The following is a 27,256-nucleotide window of genomic DNA, read 5'->3' as shown; positions in this document are numbered from 1 at the left end:
CATCTGACTGGGAGAGGATATCTGCGCATCCGCAGCGTCGTGCACACATGATGGTGATAATATCCCATGATTGACCCTGTTGCTTGGGGAGGGAAACGTGTTTATACGTGTACTTGGTTTAAAGTATCTAGCAGCTGACAGGCAGGAAGAGTCAAGTCATATAGAGCACTGTGGTTTTGTAAACCTCCTGAAAATCTTTTTTTTTTTTTTTTTTAAACAAGTTATCTGTTAAGGGGGTCCTAATGTGTATACAGTGTCAGTCAAAAACTTTACTTTTAACACAGAAGTGATACAATCAAAGTTACAGTATCAATTGTCCTGAAAGAATTCTTTTCTTTTGTAATTTAGTTGAAAATGAAATTTGGAAAACTTTATAGTTTGGTTTTAAAATGACATGTTGCCTCGGATTGAGCGAAGCGGTCTATGAAAAGCGTTTGAAGCCGTTTGTTAAAAGATTTGTTAAAAAGTAGCATATACATGTAATGATCCACACAAATATGCCTTGAAAACGCATCTGAGCTAACACTGCACACCAATTTGTGGAGTCATATTTTTTACTCGACTCAAAATGGCTGAACGTGTTGGATAACCATGTAATTTCGCAGCATATATTCATGTGGATCATTATACTCTATTCTTAAAACACCTCTCTAACCATGCATTTCATATCGAATGGTGTCAAACACTTTTCATAGACCAACTCGCCCGATCCAAGGCAACGTGTCCCTTTCATGGATGTCTCCCCCTACAACAAAGTTAAACCCTAATAATAAAAATGATGATTACATTTTCCTTTATTAAACCACAATTAACTTAATTTCTTAACGCAGTGCATGATATAGGCCACTTATTCTAAATATATCAATGTTTTGCAACACCCTGGATGAGACACATCCAAGTCCATATCCTAACTCTCTCTATCTGTGACCCATCGCTACATGTTAGTTTGGAGGGAAGCACAAAGTAATCCAGTTGTTTCTGAAAATACTCCCCGGTACAGGACTTGGGCTCCAGGAAGCCGAGTGTGATTGGTCAATAGTGACTCATTATACGCAACTGTATCGGCTAAAGCGCCATCCATGAAGACAGAATGATTGTAACAGGTGGAGGGGGCTTGCTATAGCCCCTCCCCCTCTCATGCATGTAGTTACTGGTTAGACAGTTAAAATAGAATTCTGGTCCCGGCAGTCGCTTTTAATTTATGGAAAGAGCAGTAGTCATGGGTAACCAGCCAAAATATTAAATAATTTATATTTCTTTGACTGGTGCCCTACTAATTTCTTTATTTGAAAAGAAATTTTTGTTTAATAGCTTTATGAAATTGGGTCTGTTTGTTTGTTTGTTGGGGTGTTTGTTTGTTTGTTTGTTTGTTTGTTTGTTGGGGTGTTTGTTGGGGTGTTTGTTTGTTTGTTTGTTGGGGTGTTTGTTGGGGTGTTTGTTGGGGTGTTTGTTTTGTTTGTTTGTTTAGATGATCTTTCCCTCATGGGAACTCGGCAAACTACCACGAGGGGATATAAACACCAAGCCGGCAACAGCCAATCTCTCTCATACAATCATTGGTTTAACCAAGAAATCAAGCAATTGTTATTCAGTATCTAGACGAAAACACATATCCTAGTAATTTTGAAATCAGCGGTTATCTTTGGTGTTTTGAACCTACAACCTCATAAGTGCAAGTCGTGCTGTCTAACCACTGGACCACGGTTACTGTCCAGGACACTACTGCTACATAATCTGATAACTTATACATTTTCCTGTGTGACCTTTACCCCTTAGGTTACCCAGACGATGAAGCTGAGAAACTGGTCATGGTGTCCATGGAGATCACAGACTACATCAAGGAGAACGGCCTGACACTACTGGACAGAGCCATCATCATATGGGCTGATAACATGGAGATACAGAATGAGGCTACCAGAATCATGGCTTGCTTTGGCTACCATTCCCCATTGCCAAGGTAAGATAAATAAATCACGCAAACTGATCTGAAGATCGGGGCCTAACTTCATAGATCCTGTGATTTGTTCACTGGACTCGGGGAAAGTACGTAGTATACAGTGCAACACACATCGGTGTATATGGGTAAAACCCAAAATTAATATTGTTTATCCCCGTTTCAAATTTAACATATATTAATTCATAGAGCTGCTTAAGCACAAAAATGGGGTACTAGAAGTAATGGGTTCCCAGCCAAAAATCATACAGGTTTATACATGTACCTCTGCGACTGGTACCCTATTAGTTTCTTGTTTGCAAAGAAAGTTGCTCAGGAGGGCAAGATTTGAGTAAGACCTCCGGAAATTCTGTTGTCAGAGGAGAGGCAGTGGAGCGCATGTGGATACTGTATTATACAGGTTATTGTTTATATCATGTGAACACTCTATTTGAACTCGTTTCAACCAAGGTTGCTCCAATAAACAATTTTTGTTTTCCTTTTTGTTGTTGTTCCTGTTGATCAATTAAGCTGTGATGATTTCATGATATGTTATCTTTCATTGCTACCCCCCCCCCCATGATGTCGCTGATATTGATCATCACTGATTAGAGTCAATTTCCTGTATTTGATGATTATGGAAGGTTACCATGACCCCCCCCCCTTCCCCATGTCCCCCCCCCCCCCCTCCGAATTTTGGTTACCGGGGACAAATTGATCATGTTAAACCCCCAATTAAAGGGGTTAATATGATAATGGGGGCGACGAGTGGTTTTGTTGTGGTGTCGTTGATGTAGTGTCGTTTGTTCATCTATGTTAATACTTTCTAGTTACTGCTCACAGCGTTGGTGTTTATCCTTATTGTGAGAGCTGTTTGAGCAGAAAGTAGTGCTTAACAGGTTTCTGCTTAGCACAGCAGGAAGAAAGAAATGGTTTATATGACTAAAGAACAAGGGTTGAGTTAACTGGCAGTTCACAAGCGATATTAAAACAAGTAACTGGTGCTTAACAAGGTTCTCCTTATTTAGCCGAAATATGCTTTGTGAGACATGATATTGACCAAATTTGGCAATTCTTAAACACATTATCATTTACGCGCATGTTCATGGGGTGGGGGTGTCGTGTAGAGTGGTGTCGTGTAGAGTGGTCAGACTCAACCAACTCAAAGACAGTGTTTTTGATCAGCAGAATGTGGGTTCAAGTCCTGGTCATGACACTTTTGTCTTTGAGCAACAACCTTGGTTGCTATATCCTTTGGATAGGACAAAAAGCAGTCGGCCCATGCATTGTTTTTATGTTTAAAGGCAGTGGACACTATTGGTAAATACTCAAAATAGTTATTAGCATAAAACCTTTTTGGAATAGGAGTAATGGGGAAAGGTTGATGGTATAAAATATTGTGAGAAACGGCTCCCTCTGAAGTGCTACATGTATAGTTTTTGAGAGAAGTAATTTTCAATGAACTTGATATCGAGACCTCAGATTTGGAACGTGAGGTCTTGAAATCAACCATCTAAAACGCACACAACTTCTTGTGACAAGAGTGTTTTTTCTTTCATTATTTTCTTTTAAGTTCGATGACCGATTGAGCTTAAATCTTCACAGGTTTGTTGTTTAATGCATATGTTGAGATACATCAACTATGAAGGCTAGTCTTTGACAATTACCAATAGTGTCCACTGCCTTTAAAAGGGTTTGGGTACTTTTCGCACGACACAACACACTAGTGTCCACACATCTTCGTCAAACTTACATGGTTTAAAAATACTGATGGTAGAAAGCTTCCCTTAAGAAGTTACTTTCTTAGGGTGTAGCTATGTTCAAGGCTCTATACACAAGCACACCGCTTTGAATTTGCATAATGTAAATAGCATAGCAAAAAGTTACACAATTTTTTTTAATTGCTACTCCATATTGACATTCACTGTGACAGAACTTTCATGTCTAAATATTTTGCTTTGCAAAATTTCTGGATGAAATTGGTCCCTGCCACACACTTGATAAAGCCATTCGACACTTTCAGTAAACAGTATTGTCCAAGGCCAACACTTCGAGTATCACAACTTATTAAAAAAAAAAAATTCTGTACCGAATGTGTCCAATGGCTTTAAGACGAAGGGAGTTGCAAACCACTACAAAACTGTAAGGGTTTCTTTGTGCTGCTAGAGCGTGTTACACACACGTGGTTACGAGAGAACAGCAAACCTCACCCCAGCATGAATAAGGGAAAAGCATGACTCAAAGACGGAGGGAAATTTGACTTGATTTATTCCCAGTGATTGATTCACGCAAATCTTCATATTTGACACCACTCCGTTATGGTTAAGTGGAAGCTTCTTATCTTTAGCAACCATGCAGTGCTCATGATCTTGGTGTGATGATACAACATTAGGGACTTTCTGTAAGGGCAAATCTATATAATGTGTTTGACATAAAATGGCTAATACTGTTGTTTTATCTCGAGTTTTTTTCCTTCCCTACCCATTTTTTCTAAAATCAAGCAATTGTGTTGTGTACATGTAGGTTTCCTAAACCTAAATGTACAATCTGTCTCTGGACATTTTCAAAACTCTGCTTAAAACCCACCTATTCAAAATTTCTGATGATTGACTTTCTGTCTGTTTTTAACCATTTATTTTTACCAACACGCTTAAATGTAATTCAACATTTTTATTCAATGTACCCTCATTTCTTTCCAAGCTTCGTATTTTGTATTTTTGTTTTTGTTTTGTTACTCTTTTTGTTTGTTTTATGCGCCTCAGAATAAGTTTAGTCTTAGATAGATGGTGCTTTATAAGTTTTAATTATTATTATTATTATAGAGTTTGCCTTTAATTTTTTTTGTCCCACCAGCTTTTTAACCAGGCAATATTTTCAAATGAAATGGAGATCATGCTTTTCAACACTGAGCTAGTCCTAAGCCAAACCACTTGGAGAGTATTCCGACTGGTCTCAAATGTTTGGCAATTGGCCAGTTGACCACTGATAAAGGCACTGAACACCTTTGGCAATTGTCAAAGGCCAGTATTCTCACTTGGTGTATCCCAACTTATATGCATAAAATAACATATATCTGTGAAAATTTTGACTCAATTGGTCATCAAAGTTGCAAGAAAATAATGCAAGAAAAAACACCCTTGTTAAAAAATTTGTGAGCTTTCAGATTCCTAAAAAAACAGCAGGGCTGAATTATTTTATTATTTGAGTGAGAAATTACCTCTTTTTAAAAAGTGTGTTACTTCTGGAGAGCCCTTTACCGCAATGTTTATACTACCAACTGCTTTGCATTGCTTTGTTACCAAGTAATTTTTTATGCTAACAATCATTTTGAGTAGTTACCAATACCTTTAGCGAGAAACGCATTTTAAGGATTCAACATTTGCAATGTTTTGAGGTTCTTTTTGACAGCAGAGATCATTGTTATTAGTGCCCAGACTAAAGCAATGGTCTAGAGCACCACACTTAAGAACGCCCCCCTAAATAAATACCCCCCCCCCCCCTGAGAGGTTGTTACAAACTCAAAGTCCTGAAATGACAGGAGGCTGGGGTCCTGGGGGGAAAACATTAAACATTCTCTTTGTCTTAAATTAGTGCTAAACCTGATTTCCTTTCCACGTCATACGCATTCAACATCCTCCGATAATCTGGGAGTCTTATGTGTAAAGGCTAAAAGGCAAAGCTGATGTGTGTTTAAAGGCACGGGACATCTTTGCTGATTGTCACAGACCAGTTTTCTGACTTACCAGTGAATCCCAACATAGATGCATATAATAACAATCTGTGAAAATTTTGCTCAACTGGTCATTGAATTACAAAAGAATAGGCCTATTGAAAGACAAAACACCCCTGTTGTACAAAACAAATTTGTGAGCTTTAAGATGTCTGAGAAATGCTGCAGGCTCGAAGTCTTTCTCAGATTCAAATGTCTGAGTGAGAAATTACTTTTTTTCTCAAAAACTACTTTTTCAGAGGTACAAATGTAGCCGTTCCTCACATTATTTTATATTATCAACAGCTCTCAGTTGCTTGTTACAAAGTAAACTTTTAGGGTAACAATAATTTAGAGTAATTACTAATAGTGTCCAGAGCCTTTAATGACAACAAAGAGAGGGGGAGAGAGAGTCGTGTGTTGTACTCAGTAAATGCCAACAAAGCCAAGCATTTTGCCAATATTGCCAGCTGTTTATGAGAATAAGGTTTGTTTAGAGTAAGCAGAGGATACGGTTTGAGTACCCGCACCTGTGTGTTTTGGGTGTATCAGGCTTTATGGTTGATGTTTGTCATGTTCCCTGAATACCCAGCTATGATTTTGCTTATGGTCAGACGTTTTTAGGGTTTTGATACCTTTTGGAGATCAAGTTTTAGCCATGACATGAATCCCTATTCACTGAGAATGAAGATGTATGCAATTTAATTTACCTGTAGAAGTTTCCGCCTTAATAGTCGCTAAGTTTAAAATGTGCAAATCATAGAGCATTATTTTTAGAAGAGTCGCGTGTTCTTCTACATGCCAAAGAAATTTTTGTCTCACTTAAAGAGAAACTATTTTAGTGAAATTGTTTGATTTTTGTCTCCAAAACTACATACATTGTACATCTCCTCAGCAGGTAATATTTAAAGGGAAGCTTTTAATCTACCACCATTATCTTCAAACCGTGTAAATTGATGGGAAATCTGTGGATGTTTGTGTTTTGAGTCGTACGCAAAGCACCCAAACCCTTTTAGAGACGCTGGACTGGTTTTCACTTCCAACTTCAATTTCATTTGGTGCTCGACATATCATAATCAATAGAAGTTGATAAACCATAATCAATGGAAGTTTAGACATCATAATCAATAGAAGTTGAGATATCATATTCAATAGAAGTTGAGTTTTATAATCGATAGAAATAGGATTTTGATACAAGATCATTCTATTATGGCCTTTCCCATTCAAATAGCGTTTCCCGCATTTCTGACCCCTTCAAATTCATGCAAAACACGGGGAAATTACTCTGAAGGATCGATCATATATTTGATACTTCTCTTGTTTGCCAAGTTTTACTGAATGACATTGCTGGGCCATCGTTTTGAATCTGAACTGCCTAGCCATCTTTTTTCGCTCCATCAGATCATCTGTGTGTTTTACCAAACGATTTGTCTTCTGGATGAAAGAGGGTGCCATGTGTAATGGGCCTATATATCGCGACTGAATTTCTCTGTGGGTCCGACTTCTTTAAATCACAACAAATTGTTTCCTTCCTGGAAACCTTCATCTGTCAGGAGAAATTTACACTTTATTCATCCAGCAAGTAACCACTATGGAATGGGTGTTGATAAAGACACCAACAAAATACGTTCAGTATCTAAGTTTGAAAGAAAACTTTTGAGAATGTCTAAATATCCTATTAGTACTGGTGCCAGTCTTCTATCCCATTTAACCAAGAACTTTTTAATAGAATTTGAAAGATCTTAAGTTAGTTGTCGTTTCGTGCAGATGAACGTTGTACACATATGTCTACATCTAGTCTGTTGCTTGTCAATGTTTGTTTTTATACTGATTTATTGTATTTGTTTATTTATAAATGGTTTCCAGACATAGACTTTTGCCTCTAAATCTTTGCAAAAGACGAGAAGCACAGGTTTTTCTCTGAAACCTTTAAATAGTCAAAAACATCCTACAATCACTGGCTGCCAACTCGTTCTAATTCTGCAGAAAATAAACCCATCTTTCCATGTTCTGATGAACAAGTTTAGAAACATCTCTTTGTATATGGAAACTTGTTCCCTATTTCTTTGACTACAGCTCTAAAGATCTCCCTGATTGTTGTACATCTTCCTGATTGCACTACACTACTGTACTACAAAGGCTTTATATAAGTTATCACACAAGCGCGAGTGGAATACAGAAAAATATAGCGCTTCTGTGCCCTCCCATATCCAACTAGTCTGAAGGCCGAGTTGGATATAGGATGGAGACGCACTATATTTTTTCGTATTCCAGGAGCGAGCGTGTTACAACGAATATATCTTTCAGTTTCATGTACGTCAACCCGCAAAGTTTCAAATTTCATAACATTATCTTGTGACAAAGCGCACAAAGGAAGTAGTAATGTTGTTATCCCCCTGGTAGTTCAAGCATCTGATTGGTGGATTAGCGCGTACTGGAAGATAATGTGCTATAAAGGGCTCTTACAAAAAGAGTATCATAGTGCTTTACACAGAAAAACAAAAAATACATCCCTTCAAGATTAGGAGTAAATACATGTAAACAGGTTTTGAGAGCTTTTCTGAAGGTTGCTAATGAAAACAATGCACGATGCCAGCAGCTCTGCTGTGGTCCATTGTGCAAGCCCTGTAAAACCCTGGAAACGTGTTCAGGTGGATTATTCCACTATGACCAGCATGACTGAGTCCGATCCCAGACTTACAACCAATTCTTCAGATTTGCCCTTTCAGTCATCCCAAATCACACCCGTGATACGTTTGTCTCCGCGCAGTCAACATGCCAAGTTTAGTTCAGTGTTCTGTCACTTATTGTATGAATCATTCTTCCGCTCAATAATTTGAAAAAATTGATGCTGTGTTTATTCTTGAGTTGAAAATAATCCTAGTCAATAAATTATATAGGCCCTACACTACTCGAACGACGAGCCAATTAATGGATCACACCGATCGGATTGATGTTGTACAATTGCAATGCCAGAACTTTTTACATTGCATTGACATGTGATAAGCCATATTAATACGTTATACATTTAAGAGTGCGGTTTGTCATGTGTGTGTTTTGATAACCCCTGTACATCAATAGTGCTGGCTGAATCACCCTATTATAATGACGCAAACAATTTAGAGCGCTTGTTGCAGCCTGGAAGAGGAATCTGACAAATGTCATCCATTGCTAAATAGGTATAACTCTTACCCTGTAGTGTAAAGTTGGAATAGGATTCAAAACTTTGCATTGTGGAAGTATAGTTAAAGGGAAAGTACACGTTTGGTAACTACTCAAAACAAATATTAACTTCAAAACTGACTTGTAACGAGCATTGGAGAGCTGTTGATAGTATAAAACCTTGAGGGAAACGACTCCCTCTGAAGTAACATAGTTTTTGAGAAAGAGGTTATTTCTCACTGAAATAATTATTCTTATTATATCTAAAAGCAATCAAATCCACCCAACAAGGGTATTTTTTCTTTCATCATTTTTCGCGCAACTCCGATGACCAATTGATCTCAAATTTTCACAGGCTTGTTATTTTTTTTTCCTTATGGGATACACCAAGTGAGTTCCCTTAAAAGAGGTTTTCAGAGAGTCATTAACCACCGGTTCATTTCAAAACCGACACGACTAAAAAATAGATATCCATTATGGTGTTACTGAAACCTGTTTGTTGCTGTGTTGAACCAATCTTTTGAGCAGTAGCAAAATCAACAAAACCCTGTGTGTTAGAGGGTTGATTGTTCTTAATGGTTAAAACAAAAAGGCACTTAAGTAGTGCGACTATTATTAATCATAATTTTTGTTGCAAATATGTGATTTTTTCCTAAACTCTAAGATGTCTTCCTGAGAATACTGGCTTGAAATAAATTCTGCAATATGTTTGATAATTACTGAATTTGCTAGTACATTTTTTTATGCTCACCTTCACAATTCAATTAAAGTTTGCCTACCCAGTTTTCCTTGTTGTTTTATGACTAGATATTTGAAATGAAAAGTTGCAACTCCTTAACGTGATCTCTCTGCTGTTGCTTCCTGTTGAATCGTAAACTTTGGTGTGATCCCAGGCTATACGGCAGTTAATGCTTGTATGGCTTCCGACTGTCACCCTCGAAAAAGGATATTAACAAAATAGGGAGACCACCAACATATAGGCTAGACAGTTCAGTTGGTAGAGCATGAGCACATTAATCTGTAGTTGGGACGTTCAAATCCTGCCTATTCAATATTATTTATTCACTCGAAAAACAAAACAAACATTCATCCGTAGTTGGCAAGTTCAAATCCTGCTTAGTCAATATATTTATTCACTCGAAAAACAAAACAAACATTCAATGATGTGTAGCTTCAAATTGTAGTAAAGAATGAAGCAATGTATGATGGTTCAATCTTTATTATTAATGTTTTGTTAATTTTTAATTTTTTTTATCCAGTTCTGAAGATTCCAGCCCCACCGAAACTGGTCACCGTAAGCCGAGCATACTCAAAAGCTTTGACTCTCCACGACCGACCTGCCCAGAGCGTCGCGTCACATTCTCTTATGATTTGGACACCAGAGTCGAGTACCAGTGTTCAGATTCAGAATCTGACTTTGGTCCTGAAGAGCCTAAACGACACACCGTCTGTGGAGGTGAGATGGCTAAGGATAACGACATCAGGGGGGAGGCTTTCTTCCTGGAGGGCGAGGCCAGAATGAGGGAAGATTACGAAATGGAACCCGGACCCAGCAAAGCAGATAGAAAATTGTCGTTCCCAAACTTCAAAATGGAGGGTGACTACCTGAAGATGTGGGAGCATATCCTTGGAGAGGGCCTGTTCTCCAGCATCTGTTACGACCTGGCACAGCTGGAGCGGGACTTTGACAAGACGGGGTCAAGTTCATCGAAGAGCAGCAGCTGTGAGACTCTGGATCTGGGCGAGTACAGCCACACGGTGGATGATTATCACCCTTATGCCAAGCAGCCATTAAATGGTCCCTGTAAGAGCTTACCATCAAGAAATGAAGTGAGGCCCGATAGAGGTGCTGCCCGAAGTCGCTTCGCCACTGTACCGGCTTATCGCCATGACTTCTTCCAACCAAACTGGCAAGTCCAGGACACAGATTCTGCCATCAGAAACCGTTTGTCTATAGAGAGTGCAACTCCAAAGACCAAGAAACGGCCTGTTTCTGAGCCGACGAAGAAGTTCCATTTTGATCTCCTCCCCGAAGAGAGAGATGTAGTCGTAGAATCCGAAGATGAGGGTTTGGAAACTGCCGACGATAAAACCTTTACAGAGTATTCTGAGGTTGACATTATTGAGGCTCTGGTCCGTTCAGGTATGTTGAATGCAGATACATGTAGTGGTCTACCAACAATTAGGAGCCATGATCTAGACAAGACAGAACTTGAGAATAAGGGTAATGAGGAGAAGGAGAATCAATGTCTCTCAAGGTCTGAGAACACAGAGTCTGGTGTGAGCACCTTGGACACGACCTTGGAGACCTCGGATCAGAGTTTCGATCCAAACAGCATCAGCAGCCATGCCGATCCACTAGACCTGGATTTTGACTTACTTCCAATCGATGAGTACCTGGAAAACAAAAGCCTTGCAGACGATATTCTCAGCAGTTTTGGGATCTTCAGAGACGGAACTACTCAAAGTAGCCCTTTGGAGCCCATTGATGGAAAGTGTGAGATGTACTCTCTTCCTGGTATGTCCAATAGATGCAGTGACACTGATGATGTCTTCTTTAACGGTGCCACAATGGGTGATTGTTACAGTAGTGGCAGGTCGGCTAGTTTTATCGTAAAAGACCGCGACATTTTAGACCTTACATTTGGACCGAATGAGTCCACCATACAAGATATGACACAGCCAGTGTACTCAGGAACGTTTGACTCTCTGCACGACACTTCAAGTGTTTTCCGTAGTTCCTTGGCCAGCAGTCCAACCAGCTCTGTAAGTTCAGCCTCTTTGTCATATGCCGAATGGAGCGATCTTGAGGCTTTGCACGAAGAGGAAGGATCCATGCTATCCATGGATACAGTGACCACACAGGACACGCCGCCCAACTCTGAAACCGAGATGAATTCCTACCACACCATGCCCAAACAGAAGAAGATTAACTTCATGCACCGCTTCTCGGAGCGCAAGCCGCAAAATTATCCACCCCCGAAACCTAGAAGGACCTGGTACTACCGCTCCAGCGCTGACGTACGCAAAAGCCTTGTGAAATCCTGCGGGGTTGAAGTTGATGCTGTGCTCGGTTTGGATTGCCAGTACGCTACGGTGAACAAATCCCCAACACGAGTAAGCAAGCGTGGGTTAAACTTACTGGCGTTCAGCAAGACCAGCACGAACATGTCGTTTGACTCTGGGGTGGTGACTGGTGATGATGAGGAAGGTCCTTCCACTGTAAGCTGTAGAGATTCCTACCCTGTTGGACACGACTACGAAGAGGTGTACATGAGCAAGACGGAGCTGAAACCAACCCTGTATGAGAGATTGTCACGAAAGGGACACTACGCTGAAGTCAAGAAAGCAAAAGTTCAAGTTAAGGGAGAAAGCAGTTCAGAGGTAAATAATAATAAAAATAATTATAATAAGTTCTTATTTACAATGTAAGCCCATTTCACACAAAAAAACTTCTCAATGCGCTTTGCATTAGTGCCCTAGTCATTGGGCAAATAGCATTCCATTGTTCTTTCTCATTTCCCTTGGGAGTAAACAACCTGCCCCCAGATTTCACGAAACTCATCGCAAGTTGCGACGCATCGTAGGGTTTGCGATGCAAACCCGAACCCACACTCCGTTGACTTAACCAACAGAGCTTGAATTCGATGCTCTGAACCACCTGGCCATGACACTGACCTTCTTTTTGCAAACTTTCTCAAACAATTAAGAATGTCGAGTTTTTGAACTGTAATTAAATAATCTTGTGAGGTTTCCGAAGATATGTAATAAATCTCTTTATCAGCTGTAGGGGTTCTGAGAAGATCCAGAGAGGTTTTACAACTTGACGCTTGAGTATGCTTTGAGCATCTTCAGAGCATACTGTTTGACACTGTATCTTCATAATGGAAATTTTCAAGTTGGACTTAAAATTGAATGTAAATTGAATGTAAAATAACTGACTCCATCACACCAATGTACTTAAATTAATATTTCTTGTTGCTAGCAACCTATGCCGTCTGCACTCTAATGGTTTTACAAGAACCTTTTTTTTCGAGTAGGCTCATTCATGTTATTAACTGATGATGTTCAAATACTAAGTTAATAAAAGTACACCATTTTCATAACTGACTCCATCACAGCAATGCACCTAAAATTAATATTTCTTGTTGCTAGGCAACCTATGCTGTCTGCACCCTGTGGGTGAACAAGAACTGCGTGGAGGCCCTGGTGACATTTGATCACCTGACCAAGCAGCTTCTGTCCCCTTACTCCATCGTCCCCGCTGTCAGACAACTAGAGGGGGTTCGAAAGATGAGCTTGGGAGACAGCCTGGATGTTATAGAGGCAAGCGACTACCCTGCTTGGACCAGCATTTTGAATGTGCTGGCAACAGAAGAGTAAGTACATGCACATGTTGAGAGAACTTAACCGTAGAAAAGCCTGGTCCATACTTCTTGCGAATGTTTCATGCGTATCGAGTTTTCTTGCATCACAATTTGAAGGGGAGTGCGCACCGATTATTGCTTCACTAAAATTTACTTGGCATTCGCAGGAAGTATGAATAGGATTTGAAACTTTGCATGGTGGAGATACATTTCCCGCCTTCGTGCATCACCGCTGATCCACCACCTATGCAGCATGCAGCATCAGAGTCCAGCATTCTCCAGAAGATGATCAGAGCATACTGATCGAAACGTCGAGTTAACCCAACGGTTCTTTTCAGAACCATCCCAAATCATTTAGAGACTGTTATTACATGGTGTTACCGCAAACTCTTCTATAGGAAGTATGAACTAGGCTAAAGTCATCATGCTGACGTTGCTGCATGTGCAGCGCACTGGCAGAGCTCAATAGCTACAATTTGTCTGTTTTGTCAATTTGTTTAATTGTTTTATTGTTTGAAATTTTGAGTGGCATGTCGAAGTTGGTTCACTTCAATACCAACCATCTTCAGGTCATCAGAGAGTTGCTTTCAGTAGATTCGTACGAGTGCTTCACCTCTATGATAGGGTTCTGTAGGTTGGGTGTTCTTGTCCAGGAGAATTGAGAGAAGAGTGTCGCCCCTTTAGTTGCGTGTCCAATCAGCTGTACAAATAAAGGCTGCTTGTGTAATGAGGGTTTGACGTGTTACGGATTGTTATTGGGAGACAAGGTTAAACAATTTGAAATTTATGTTTTGAAAGTTGTTTCTTAGGGACTGCAATTGCAGTCTACCATACCCTCATATATTATTTAACCGCCTATCAGTCACACACACAATTTATTATTGCTGTTTTGTCTAAGTAAGTGTGACACATGTGTATACAAATAATTCTTGCCTTTCTTTTAAAATTCAAAAATTCAAGGATTCAAAATGCCAGGCCACAATTATTTTGTTGGCATGTATAGTTTTTTTTAATGTAGTAAAGGAATAAAATACTAACAAATGTTCTTTGAAATGGCAATCGTAGAATGGCACTAACCGCCGCAATGTAGTTGCCAGCACTGCCATGTTACATGTATAGCACCTTTGCTTTTACAGGGTTTTCGTTAAAGCTGAAAGAGTGGTCTGTTTTTATATTTACCGCATTTCATCAGTCGCTAATAGAAGTAATCACTAATTAAGGTAATTACTGTTGTAATCACCTTAGCTAAGTCACAGACCGAAACACTCACTAGCAACAACAGTAGATCTTTAACATGTTTAAATACCAATCATTAGTTATAAGTAAGGTCATTATTGCCGTAATCACCTAAGCTAAGTCACTGAAACTCTATCTATAACTGCCGATCTCTAATTACAAATAATTAATTACTGCACAGCAGTGTTAGATTAGTCTTTCTAATCTCATGAACCTTCATGGGCCTGCTGCATACGTAAACAATCTCCTTGCTTTTTTAACAAATGTGACTAGTTTGTCATAGAAGTGGGGTGCCGTTTGGAGGCTGTAACCAATAAACTGCATTGGTCACTAATTAATGTTTAACCAATGGCCAAATGAACCGAAAGAGTTATTGGTTTCGACCGCCAAAGCGCATCTCTGGTGTATTCCATTTCGGTCCCGTTTCCGATCAATGGAGATTTTAATTGGAGATTCACATAAGTGCAGGATGAGTAGATATAATACATATGTGTAGTGAAAAAAACTATCCATCATCGAGAAATGTGTCGTCCATAGATCATTGATTAGGGTACAGGAAGTGCCAAGTATCTGAATTTAGAATAATGACACACAGCGTTAAATCCTGTTGGAGATCCCCCCCCCCTATACTTCTCCTGTCCATTGCTTCTGATTCTGAATGACCAGTCGATTTGATTTGGTGTTTTTCCCCTGAGACCCACGGAAGCTGCTCAGTAGTGATTGTAGTTCCTGGGGTTTGTTTATCACAACGGCACTGCTGGTGATTCACGTGTCATGTGGCTGTCACTCAGATTGTGGCAGGACCCTGACCCTTCTTAAATTAAAAAAAGTACATTTTGAGAAGAGAAAGTAAAAACATAAGCTGGTTTGTCCCATGAAAGCGGGATGAAAGTTTTTAAAGAGGCTGAGATAGAACATGTTATACTCACATCCATATACATGTATAGACCCATAGCATGTCGTGCAGCGCAATTGCACGCCCTCCCACATTGGGGTAAAAGTTTAAAATAATAACAATAATAATAATAATAACCAGTTTTTATATAGCGCTTTTCACATACATGTAGGCATCTCAAAGCGCTATTATTACCTCTGGTCACTGAGGCTTAAATCTTTCCTTAAACCAACTCGGCTCCCCAGGGAGTATACAGCCTGTGCAACAAATATGCACAACTGAATCAATCACAAAAACATCTTTGCCTCACAGGTACCCATTTACCCCCTGGGTGGAGAGAAGCAATTATAGTTTAGCGTCACATCCGAAATTCGAACCCACTTTCTGCTGAATAGAAACACCAGAGCTTGAGTTTGGTGCTCTTATCCGCTGGCCAAAACACCCTATTTGTAACCCAACTGATGAAAGAATGCCATTTGAGCGAGCGAGGCCATCAAGTGTGGTTACACTGTACATGTATTTTGGCCATTAGTTCATCTCTCTACCTCAGCTTTCCTGCCCTCCCCGGAACTTTAAAGTCATAGAAACTTCCACAGTGGAATGAAGCCAACACAAATTAGCATCGGGTGAATAGTATTTTTGCGTAGTACTTTTAGTGACAAAAGGAAACGAATCAATGGGAATTCAAGTTCAGATTGGATGTCCAATATTGTGTCAGGGAAAACACTAATTAAGTGAAAATTAATTTACCTTTTCTGTCACTTGGAAAAGTTTTGCCGGGGTCAAACATAATCTGGACAGTTGTCAAATACATGTAGGGAACAAGACTAGTAGCATGGTTTCCAACTCCCTCTTCTGCTACTGTCCAGGTCCGCATTTAGAGACTGGAACCAGACTAGGAGGGGATCAATTATACTTGACCATTGACGTATTCAATACGTGCAGCTGGCTTCATTGCATTGAATACGCTGAATCACTGCTGGACACTATTCAAGCCAGCACGTCATCTACCAATTGCTTCATTTTAGCACCTGTGTCTTGCGGTCAACTGTCTAAAACAGGTTTCACTTAGGGCCCGATTTCATAGAGCTGCTTAAGCACAAAAAGTAACTTAAGCATTACAAAATTACGCTTACCAGAATAAGGTTGCCAGCTAAACTACCCTATCACAGGTACAATTTGCGACTGTAGGCCTTTCCTGCACATTTTTGCTTAGCAGAACATTGTTAAGCAATGTTCTCTGCTAAAGGAGCTGGTTGAAATTCAACCCTGATTGAACTGTTCTTTTCCTTAGGGGGGGGGGGGGGGGAGACGACACACACGCTGAAATGTCTTGCAACACATGGTTCTAGCACTCACTCTCACTTCACCTGTTGTTAAAGATCTGCATTGGCTTCCACTTGCGCAAGAGTTATCCTTGGGCTGATATCTTCTTTTCAATGCCCTTGTAAAAAGCCACCTGCTTATTGCCCTGAAGAATGACAATGCAATCACCAACCAATAGGCACTAATGTGACAGAAGTAAACTTGATCTTGCCTAACTTCAAAATCTTTATCATCTTGCTGATAGTTTCCAATGCTCTCCAGAGTAGGCACTTTCTCATTCTCTGAACCAGTACATCTATTCATCAAGCAAAAAACCTGACAGAAATCAAATTTGCTCTTCTTCAAAACCTTTTTATTAAGTCTTTTTCTTGGACTTCTAGCTTACTCGGCTATATTTAAATGATCTTATACAAGCAAATAGCTATCTACATGTACTTGATCAAGTGTATGAAATAACAGCCCTTATTACATGTACATGTACGAGCCATAGCCAATCTGTATTGTTATCATTTTGATCTTTGTTTCTCCTGGCAGCAATATGTTAAGGAATATTTGGTTAAAAGTTAGAGTAAAATCAAGATTGTGTTCAATATTTCCTTCTTGAGCAGCTCTGTGAGGTTTGACAAATGTTTTGAAAAGCTCTCAAAAGGGAAATTTGTGTGTTTTGACCATATAGTTATATATATGAACTAGAGGGCGCACTGGCCTATATACCCGACCCGGCATGCGCGCAGGCGGCCATTTTCTAAGTTGACAAAACAAGCATTGCACAGCGTGTGTTTGTGCGGCCATTTTGTAAGTTGACATAGCGTCGCATAGCGTTCAATAAGAAATGCCAACGTGTGTTTTATATACAACGGGCGTACAGAATGGCACGCGGCGCGCGTGTCTCCTTGCGGTTCTGTCGTGTTTGTGCAAGAAGCATCACCAGTGCGCCCTCTAGTTCTTATATATAACTCAATGGTTTTGACCAATGTTTTGAAAGCTGCAAGTTCATAATTTCGTGTGAATTATTCTTACAGGCTTCTCTTCTTTTTCTACATGTTGCAGGAACAAATGGACACTGAGCCTAGCAGCTCAAGTGTTACCCATCATCGATAGACTCTTCTATACCAAGGATGAGGCCATCATGGATGCTAGTGTGGGACTCGTCCAACTCCTGATCAGAAAGTTCGGACATGAGATTGAAAAACATCACTCAGGGGGTAAGCTGTGATAGTCAGTTGACATGGTGAACCCTCGTTTTTTAATCAGCACAGAACAGTGCAGACACCCTTACAACAGATAGTTAGATACTGCTATTGTTGTTCCACTGCACTGTTCTCCGGTTCTTTTCGGAACCACCCAAACTCATTAGAGATAGTCATTATAAGGTGTTACCGCAAACCTATCTATATCGTATTTCCACCATGCAAAGTTTTAAATCAGACTCAAGCTCAAGCCGTTGTTTTTTAAACGGCCTATGTCACTGGGAGATATGCTTTACTTCCAATGAAAGAAAAATCATGTGGTGCATTTTTATAGATGGTCTTTTAGAGATTCATTTGTTTTGAGTATTTCTCCTCTTTGTAACTTTTGCTTTTAATACACTTTATGTCACTGTTTTGTGTTACGGTTTACACCTAGAGGCTCGTGCATTAGGGGCTATACAAATGTCTTGTTTTTTGTGTGTATTACTATTATTATTATTATTACAGACATTGTCATGGTGCAGCTTTCTTGTTGTTGCTTCTCCCCCCCCCCCCCCATTCAATTCATTGTATGTGTTGGTGGCCAAGCAGCCTAGAGCACCTTCTGGCGTCTTGGCTGCTGGTTGCGCCGCAATCCCTTGTCAACCATCACAAGGTGCTGCTGTATTTAAATGAGTTTCACAATCCAAACATAACTCTTTATACTTGTTTGAAAAAGAATGAGCTTGCCATATTATTATTATTGCAATTGTGTTACTATGAATAATCCGAGTGTGGATGGCAAAAGCCATGTCAATTTTTTATGAACAATAATATGTCATTATTTTGCATTCTGTACAGGGGAATATGGCTGCAGTGCAATAAAGATAAATTCTGCAAGCAATTGCCTTTACAATAATGTGTTGCGAAGCTGATAGCACGCTGTTTTTTTAATATATATATCAGTGTGATGATTCTGAGCTAAGGGTTGTAACGAATATCTCCATCCAATGTTTGGGGTGGCGGGAAGGTCCTAATTAGTCCAGCTTAATGCATACATGTAGCGTGGAGAAGGGCTGTGACATTCTGCTCCAACCTGTCATCATTGACATGTGTTGGGGCTTAGTCAACAAGTTTACTCACTCGTATTCTTACGTAAAAGTTGCTTGTCTTTGGTGTTTGTTTATGTTTAGCGCCTGTCAACAAGCACGCATGCTCGACATGCAGCACTAATTTCCATAATTATAGTGGCATTTTTAATTGGTGTTGTACTATTTGCGGTGAAGGTGGGTCGGTTGTCAGGAAGTTAAGTCTCAAATGAGTATGACATATCACAAGGTAGATTACGATCTACCAGGGTGGATGTGCCAATAACTGGGGCACGTTTTGGTGACACCGTCCCGAAACGTGTTTGAGCTTTGGTCTTTGGTCAAGCTCATGGATTCAACCCAAATCCCTACCTCCTTAGGTACATGTTTATATCGGTTCAATCATTTTTAGATTATGATGATATACATGTACCAGTGTGGACGTGCCCATAACTTGGGTGCTTTTTGGTGACCCCAACCCGAAACCTGTGTGAGCTTTTGTCATTGGTCATCCCACTCCAATCTCCACTTTCTATGTTTTTTAACACCATTTTTGTGATTAATCATTTGTAAACAGTGAATTCTTCCAGTTGATTTTTGTAACTGTTCATACTGCATATTGTACTATTGATATTATTTCATTTTGTATATTTAGCTGAATATTGTTGATAGCTTAGTTTTATTTATGTTTTGTGACTGGATTTCTAATTGACTTAAAATAATTATAAGTTTCTTTTCCCCTTGAACACCTATGATTGATTTGGTGCATACAAACAAAAAGGCCTAGTTGCTAACTATATAGGCCTAAATTGTTGATAATTTTGTATCAAACATGTGTCAAACAAAAATGTGGATGATCTTTTTTCTTCCAAACTCAACAATTACACCAAAAGATTAGTCAGAGTTGTTTTCCTGTGAGTGAAGCCCCTGGGTAACTTGTGTGCATGCGTTGTAATGGTTTTCCTGTTAATCCCAAATCAGTCTGAACATCACTGATATTAACAGGGTCTAGTCATCATGTTAGTTCTTTATCTAAGGCCACACCCCGTTTCACTGCTGGAAGACATCAGAGTGCTAAGAAGCACATCTGTCAGTCAGTCTGTTTGTCTTCACCCCTTCCTCTCAACGATAATCCTAGCATCCAATCATTTTTTTTCTCAAAAACAAAATCCCTCTGTGTTTATCCCCCTCCTCCAGGGCTGTTCCGCACTCGTTTCCGAGACGACTGCCGGACCTGCTTCATGTGGCTGAGCAAGTTGTACAGCCGGGTCAGCGACCTCATGAAGCGAGACTCCAGGCGAGAGGATGACCTAGACAGCCTGCTGCACCTAGCATTGCTCAGCTCGCTGCGAGAGTCGCTCAAGCCGTTCAACAGCAGGATATCCAGGGGCGTGACAATGTGAGGTGGGTACACGGCGCTCAGGCCTGATGCGCAGGTTGCCTTCATGCCCTTTTGTCATTGCCTTGGTGCCCTTGAAATGCAACCGGACTCGAGGCTCCTGTGTTTCTGATCAGTATCCTTAAGCAAGACACTTAACCGTGATGCTTTGTCCTTTGGATGATGGGATGTAAAGCTGTTGGTAAAAGAACCCAGTGCATTTGTTGAAAAAAGAAGGGCTTCACCCCACAATTTTCTCGTTAAACTGCAAAATATTGCTCCACAGCACCCTGTAAACCCATACATTGTGTTTAAAAGGAATTTGTCTTTTCAAGACGTTGCTAGAATACCTCGTAGGAAAAAATATTGATAGGCCCCTTAGCGGTGTGGTAAAGTGCTACATAAGAACCTTGGATTATTATTATTAAACAAAACTAATAGTATAGGATGTTGATCTCGAATGCTAAGTGAACAAAAATAGAAAACAGACCCTCCTTAAAAAGTCATAACTTGCCTTATTCCCCCAGGTACTAGAACGAAGAAAGTGCGAGGGCTTTAACCTTAAGGAGGGCCCATGTACGCCAAGGTAAAATAACAAGAAATACAGGCCCGTCATAAGTAGGTTACTCATACCAGTCATTCTCATTCTGTAGGTGGAGCCCTCGGCCTCGGGCAGTTGTACCTAAATCACGTCGCTCAGCTCAACATCAGAAGAACAGGGGAAGAAAAAACAAAAACGGAAGGGTAAAAGGATTCTGTGAAGTGAACCGTGGGATCTGGGAAAGTTTTCTTTGCACCCTCTGGGAGAGGAAGGGCTGGTAAGCCGTCAGATGAAGCAGGTGTCAGATCTCCGACCCCAGGGTTGGCGAAAAGTGAGGGGTCCTTACTAGGGAAATCTTCAACCTTGTTTATCCCTCGGGGCGGGCCATTTTGTTTTTTAGTCATCATCGACTTGACGGTGTGTCATAATTGTGGAGGGGGGTGGACAATTTCGATGGAGATACGTGAAGGGGTACATTGACGTGGGAAATTTGTTGATGCAATAAATTGACGGGATTTTCGGATCTGTTTTAGTGACAAGCCTGGGCTTTTTACGTTGCCCATTTGTTTATGACTACCAATATACATTGATGGTTCAATTTTAACGGATAATGGTGCTTATTTTTCTGGGAGATTTTCCAGATTATTTATTGTAAATATGAGATAATTGCAATATAATATAATAGAGAAATAAATACTTTGACAAGTATAATTCTTTTGATTTATATAATAAAAAAAGACTAACAAAAGTTTTTTAATTTGTTCATTTATGCCTATCAATTAATTTGTGTTCATCTTCTATCAAATTTTACAGGTGCCAAACAAACTCCAGGACCACGCAATGAAAACACATTTCTTAATGAGATTTAGATTGTTGTAAATATTGTATTCAGTTTTCCAGTTGATCAGATTGTTGTAAATAGTGTTTGTCGTATAGATTGTTGCTAACTGAAGATGGAATAGTTGCCAAATGTTTTAATCATGAATATAATATTGTGCCTTAAATCTTGTACATACATACAAAAAACATTTGTAAATAAAAATAATAACCGACAAAATAAATAAATGTTTAATCTGCAACTCTTAAAAATAAATATTATTATCAAAACAAACGTTGAAGGTATTGAAATAGTTATATCAGACAACATTTTTTAAATAGGATTCAGTTGATTTTATTATTTTTTTATACCCACCTTTTGCCCATGAGAAATCAATAAATAATGCAGTTAAGATAAATGAATTTATTACGTTCTTGTTAATACATTAATTGATTCATTAATTAACAAATATATTGAGTAATTAGGCCTATTGTATGAATGATTACAAAATTAAATTTTCTAAGATATGATTGATAAACACTAGGTTGAAAACATCCTGTACATATTACAAAAATGTCTTTAAAGGGTCTATGTACTTTTTGTAGTACAACAACACAACGTCCACAGATTTACTTTAAACTTATACAGTTTGAATATATTGATAGTAGAAAGCTTCCCTGAAAATATTACTTGCTGAGGTGCTGTAGTTCTTGAGAAACGATTAAAACAATGTCATGAAAATGATGTTCGTCTCGGAGATCATTCAAACGGTGTAAGTTTAATGTAAATCTGTGATTATTATGTTGTGTGTTACAAAAAGTACCGAAATCCTTTAAGATTATAAATTACCTTTGATGATATCAACTTAGTGGTTTATAACTTTGATATTAACACTCAAACTGCACGGCACCATTTCCAGATCCTTTTTAATCACCATTGTAAGTCATCATCCGCACTATCATTCCATGCCATCCTCAAACTCTGTTTTACTATCATTTTAAAATCCCTGGTATTATGATAAAATCTCAAGTTTACTGTTGGTTAAACTGGTTGAGTCAGTGTAAGTTCTTAAGGTTACCCTAGTTATGTGTATATATTCTGAATATTTCAAATCATACCTTAAATTGTTGTATATAATACGGACAAATTATATTTCCAGATGTTTTTATGTATGATTAGTGGAATGAAACAAAAGAAGTTGTACTTCAGTTTTAATGCAATTATGATAACTTTAAGCACAAGTTTACATTAATACACTGTTAGTTAGGACGTTAACTTTGTTAAGTTTAACCGTGCGTTAAATGGTTAGTTTTAAACAGTTAGTTAAAGCATGCTACTAACATAACTCTACACCGCTGCTGTATGAACCCATGTATTGTTTTTTTGATGCCATTATATATAAGAGAAAGTGGAGGTATAAAAATTGACAATGTTTGATTACAAAAACCTTTAATGCGGATATTAAAAATGGTCTGTCTTCTTTATAGTATTCTAAAGGCTTGGAGACAGGGCACCCAACCAGTATCAGAAGGCAACCGCTACCCCTTTTCTCAAACTACAGGCGGAGCTTCGACTCTTTCTTGCGCTTCGTCTGAAAATCTACTCCATGGTCCGACTGTTTGAAAGCCCTCCACGAAATCACACATTCACAAAACAACCAAGCCATAGCATCGATATGGACCACATGAGAATTTTCCACTCATTTCAGAAGTAATAGCTTCACATGTGGCTGTTACTAGAATGCAAAAGAAGTACATGTATTCAATGCTGTCTTTGCAGCCATAGCCATTGCAGTAGCCAAAGTCACTTGATTGGGATGCTTCATAGTGAACAGTTTTCATATTTGATAGGAGCGTAGACATTACAAAGGAGGCAGGCTTCATTGTAATCCTGCCAGTTGTCAACCTATGACCAAAGAAAGAAACTTAAAAGAAAGTTTCTTTCTTTATTGTTTTCATAGCTTTGAGTCTTGACCTTAAAATGGCAAAGTTTAAATGAATATACATTTTCAAATAATCAAAATTTTACCTTCACTTTTAATCAGGAAATTAATTTTGTAAAGAGAATCAAGTACCACAAACTACATGACTTTGCCGATTATTTTTTGGCAGATGTTTGCAGCTGGCTGTGACAGAGTACCAGGCACATTATGTACATAGTGGATTTGGCTGGCATCCAAATGTTAGTAAATGTGAAGCTATAAGTTGCCTGGGTACTGAGAAGTTTGAATTGTGGCTGACATTTGTATTTGTATTAGCAATGCTGCGCTTAGTTATTTGTTGTTCATTCACCCTATAGTCGGATATTGTTGTAAAAATGATAAAATCATGTGTAATATTTTACAAACAACATATTTTAGGGTTATAGACCTAACAAATTTTTTGCCAACTGTAATTTCTTCTCAGATGTACGCAAAAGTATTAAACTTTATCTGGGCAGGTTATTTGATGTTCATCAAGGATGTGAACACAATTTCCCACCGAATAATGTCAGTTCTGTACTGTCCAGAAATTCACAGTTTTTCTCCGGTTACAACCACACATTTTCAGGTTTAAGTTATTGAAAAAACAGTTTCTTTCACTGCAGGGACAGCTCAATTTGCACAAATTACAATTATGCAATCTGTACCTGCAAGTTAAGTTTTGTTGGTCCACACACTATCTTGTCTTGGCATTGTTCACAACCAATGCGGGATTCATTGGCAGAACAAGTTGTTCTTTTCTTTGTTTTACTCATTAATGTATGCTTAACCTAAAATAATTGTGACTGAAATAATCAGATGGTCTTGCAATAATAAATCATGTGAATGTAAACTGTGCAATTGTTTTCCCCTCATTCTTTGTTAACAGCATAAAGAATCGCGTTGACTTTGAACATGTATACGGTGTTCGCTTTGCCATGTGTATCTTACTTAGTGCGAGTAAAATTTCGTTCGGAGGACAAGTCTGGCTTTGTTACGAAAGAGTCTGTCGTGCTATCAGTATCTTCTGCCTCGAAGTAGATAAATGGAGTGTCGTGGCCGAGCGGTTTAAGAGCGCCAAACTTATCGGCAGAATGTGGGTTCGAATCCCAGTAGTGACACAGTGTCCTAAGACAGGACACTTCACCCTTGCTTGTCCTTCGGATGGGGCGTAAAGCTGTAGGTCCTGTGTGTCGCTATAAAAACATCTTTGCACATAAAATACCCCACAGTACAAACGTATCGCAAAGAGAAGGGGTTTACCCCGGTGTCTGGCAGTGTCTTTATCTTCAATCATGATGGTTTAGGTTTCAAGTTGTAACAGGTAGCAGTGCTTTGTAGTCTAGTCCCTGTTGTTGGAGGGAAAGGCCGAGATCATTGAGTTCAAGTCCGTGTCCCTGTTGTTTAGAGTCCGAGTTCCTAGGGAGACCAAGTTCCTGGGAGACCGGACTTGAGTCCTCCAGAACTGGGTGGAGTCTAAGATTACCAATGGTTGGAACATATACATTGTGTAGAGTATGGGTTGTCGCTAGACTTGTATATCTACATGTAGTAGAATGTAATGTGTTATATTACTCATTTATACTGACTGCAAGACATGACTGAATTTTACAAGAGTCTGTTTATTGGAGAACATGAACTGACGTAATTGAGGTCTTTGTGTTTATTATGTGTCCTACATATAAATAGGGGTTACAAGATTCTGTTCATTGGAGAACATGAACTGACGTAATTGAGGTCTTTGTGTTTATTATGTGTCCTGCATATAAATAGGGGTTACAAGATTCTGTTCATTGGAGTACATGAACTGACCTAATTGAGGTCTTTGTGTTTATTATACGTTCTGCATACAAATAGGGTTACAAGATTCTGTTCATTGGAGAACATGAACTGACGTAATTGAGGTCTGTGTGTTTATTATACGTTCTGCATATAAATAGGGTTACAAGATTCTGTTTATTGGAGAACATGAACTGACGTAATTGAGGTCTTTGTGTTTATTATATGTTATGCATATAAAAAGGGGTTATACATGTAGCATATTTTGTTAACAACCGGTCTACTTGTGATTGGAAGTTAAGTCTTTGCAAGGTGTGCCATTATGTGACTCACACTGGTGACTTGATGTTGAAACTCGTGTCCCTGGGAGCCAATTACCAAACTTAGATCTCTTGTTAAAGGAACACGTTGCCTTGGATCGGTCGAGTTGGTCTTTGAAAAGCGTTTGTAACCGTTTTTTATAAAATGCATATGGGTAGAAAGATGTTGTAAAAGTAGAATACAATGATCCACACAAACATGCCTCGAAATTGCGTGGTTTTCCTTTTACCTTGTCGACTAACACGTCGGCCATTTATGGGGGTCAAAATTTTGACTCCCATAAATGGCCGACCATGTTAGTTCGCACAGTAGAAGGAAAACCACGCAATTTCGAGGCAAACTTGTGTGGATCATTGTATTCTACTTTTAAAACATCTTTCCAACCATATGCATTTTATAAAAAACGGTTACAAACGCTTTTGTTTTGACAAACTCGTCCGATCCAAGGCAACGCGTTCCTTTAAAATTAACTTCAGCCTTGGTTGTATTGTAATGACAAGTTGTGAGTGGAGTTAAATTTGGCTGTATGGATTAGAAGGAAGTGTTAACTGCCTGGAACATTGAAAAGGGTTTCATTATTATTAGAAGCCCCACTCCTCCCCCCCACCCTGCCCCCTCCGAACAAAGACGCCATGATTACCTACGGGTTTACATTGCGCTTGCTATTTAAGGTAATCGCCAACATTATCTAAAGTGACTCATGGGACGGCGTCCTTGGAAATATCTCCTGTTATTATTTCAAGCACAGATAACATTACAGGGCAACCCTGTTATGGAAATTTGTGCTCGCAAGCCAGCCAATCGGATGCTGTCATAACTTGTATGATCTCATGCCCACATGCTTCCAATTATACCTGGTGATCAAACTGGGCCAGGAGTTTCTTCAGTGACGAGCTGACGGTGATCGCAGTATGATCATGGGAAACTTGTTCACTTAAAGACCAGGGCCCAATTTCATAGAGCTGCTTAACGGTCGATTTTGTGCTTATCGGGCGCACCTAGCACATTTTTTATAGCCTTGATTAAGCAATTTTATTTGCTTATAGTGGCAAGCAAGCAAGCAAAAAGGGTCCTTAAAGCCCCATTTCTGCTTAAGCTCTCTGTTTAAGCAGTAGAGCGAAATTTCATAGAGCTGCCTGTAACGGTCGATTTTGTGCTTATTGGGTGCACCTAGCACATTTTTCATTTCATAGCCCTGATTAAGCAATTTTATTTGCTTATAGTGGCAAGCAAGCAAGCAAGCAAGCAAAAAGGTCCTTAAAGCCTCATTTCTGCTTAAGCACTCTGTTTAAGCATAATTTTTCTCATCACCCAGAAGCTAGTACCTGTGTGAAGCATAGATTGTTGTTGTGATTGATTAGCAACCTGTGCTCCCATTTAGCAACCGGTGCTGCATACTTCTAAGGAGTTCATGAAGTTTCATTCCTGCTTCAAGGCCTGATGTTTCATGGTCAAGTGGTCAATGGTGCAGGGCTTAAGCTCTGTTATTTCTGATCAGTAGATTTGTGTGTTAGAGTCCCGGTCTTGAAACTTATGTCCTAAACCAAGAGACTTTAACTAGCATAATGTTTTGTC

General features: G+C 39.2%; 1 protein-coding gene across 6 annotated transcripts in view; it reads left to right on the top strand.

Annotated features, from left to right (window-relative positions):
- Positions 1-24,429, top strand: part of LOC139954379 (uncharacterized) — an 81,181-nt gene extending 56,752 nt beyond the window's left edge. For all 6 annotated transcript variants that reach the window (XM_071954141.1, XM_071954142.1, XM_071954140.1 and 3 more), the window contains 6 exons: positions 1,777-1,957; positions 10,064-12,188; positions 12,960-13,183; positions 17,679-17,833; positions 20,083-20,289; positions 20,917-24,429. In XM_071954141.1, coding sequence (XP_071810242.1) covers positions 1,777-1,957; positions 10,064-12,188; positions 12,960-13,183; positions 17,679-17,833; positions 20,083-20,288 — 2,891 coding nt within the window. In that variant the 3' untranslated portion in view covers position 20,289; positions 20,917-24,429. The remainder of the gene's footprint in view (positions 1-1,776; positions 1,958-10,063; positions 12,189-12,959; positions 13,184-17,678; positions 17,834-20,082; positions 20,290-20,916) is intronic.
- The last annotated feature ends 2,827 nt before the right edge of the window (positions 24,430-27,256 follow it).

This window comes from Asterias amurensis, chromosome 2 (genome assembly GCF_032118995.1).
Source record: "Asterias amurensis chromosome 2, ASM3211899v1".
Classification (NCBI taxonomy): domain Eukaryota; kingdom Metazoa; phylum Echinodermata; class Asteroidea; order Forcipulatida; family Asteriidae; genus Asterias; species Asterias amurensis.
Note: the sequence above shows the minus strand (reverse complement) of the source record. Positions and strands in the feature narration are given on the sequence as shown.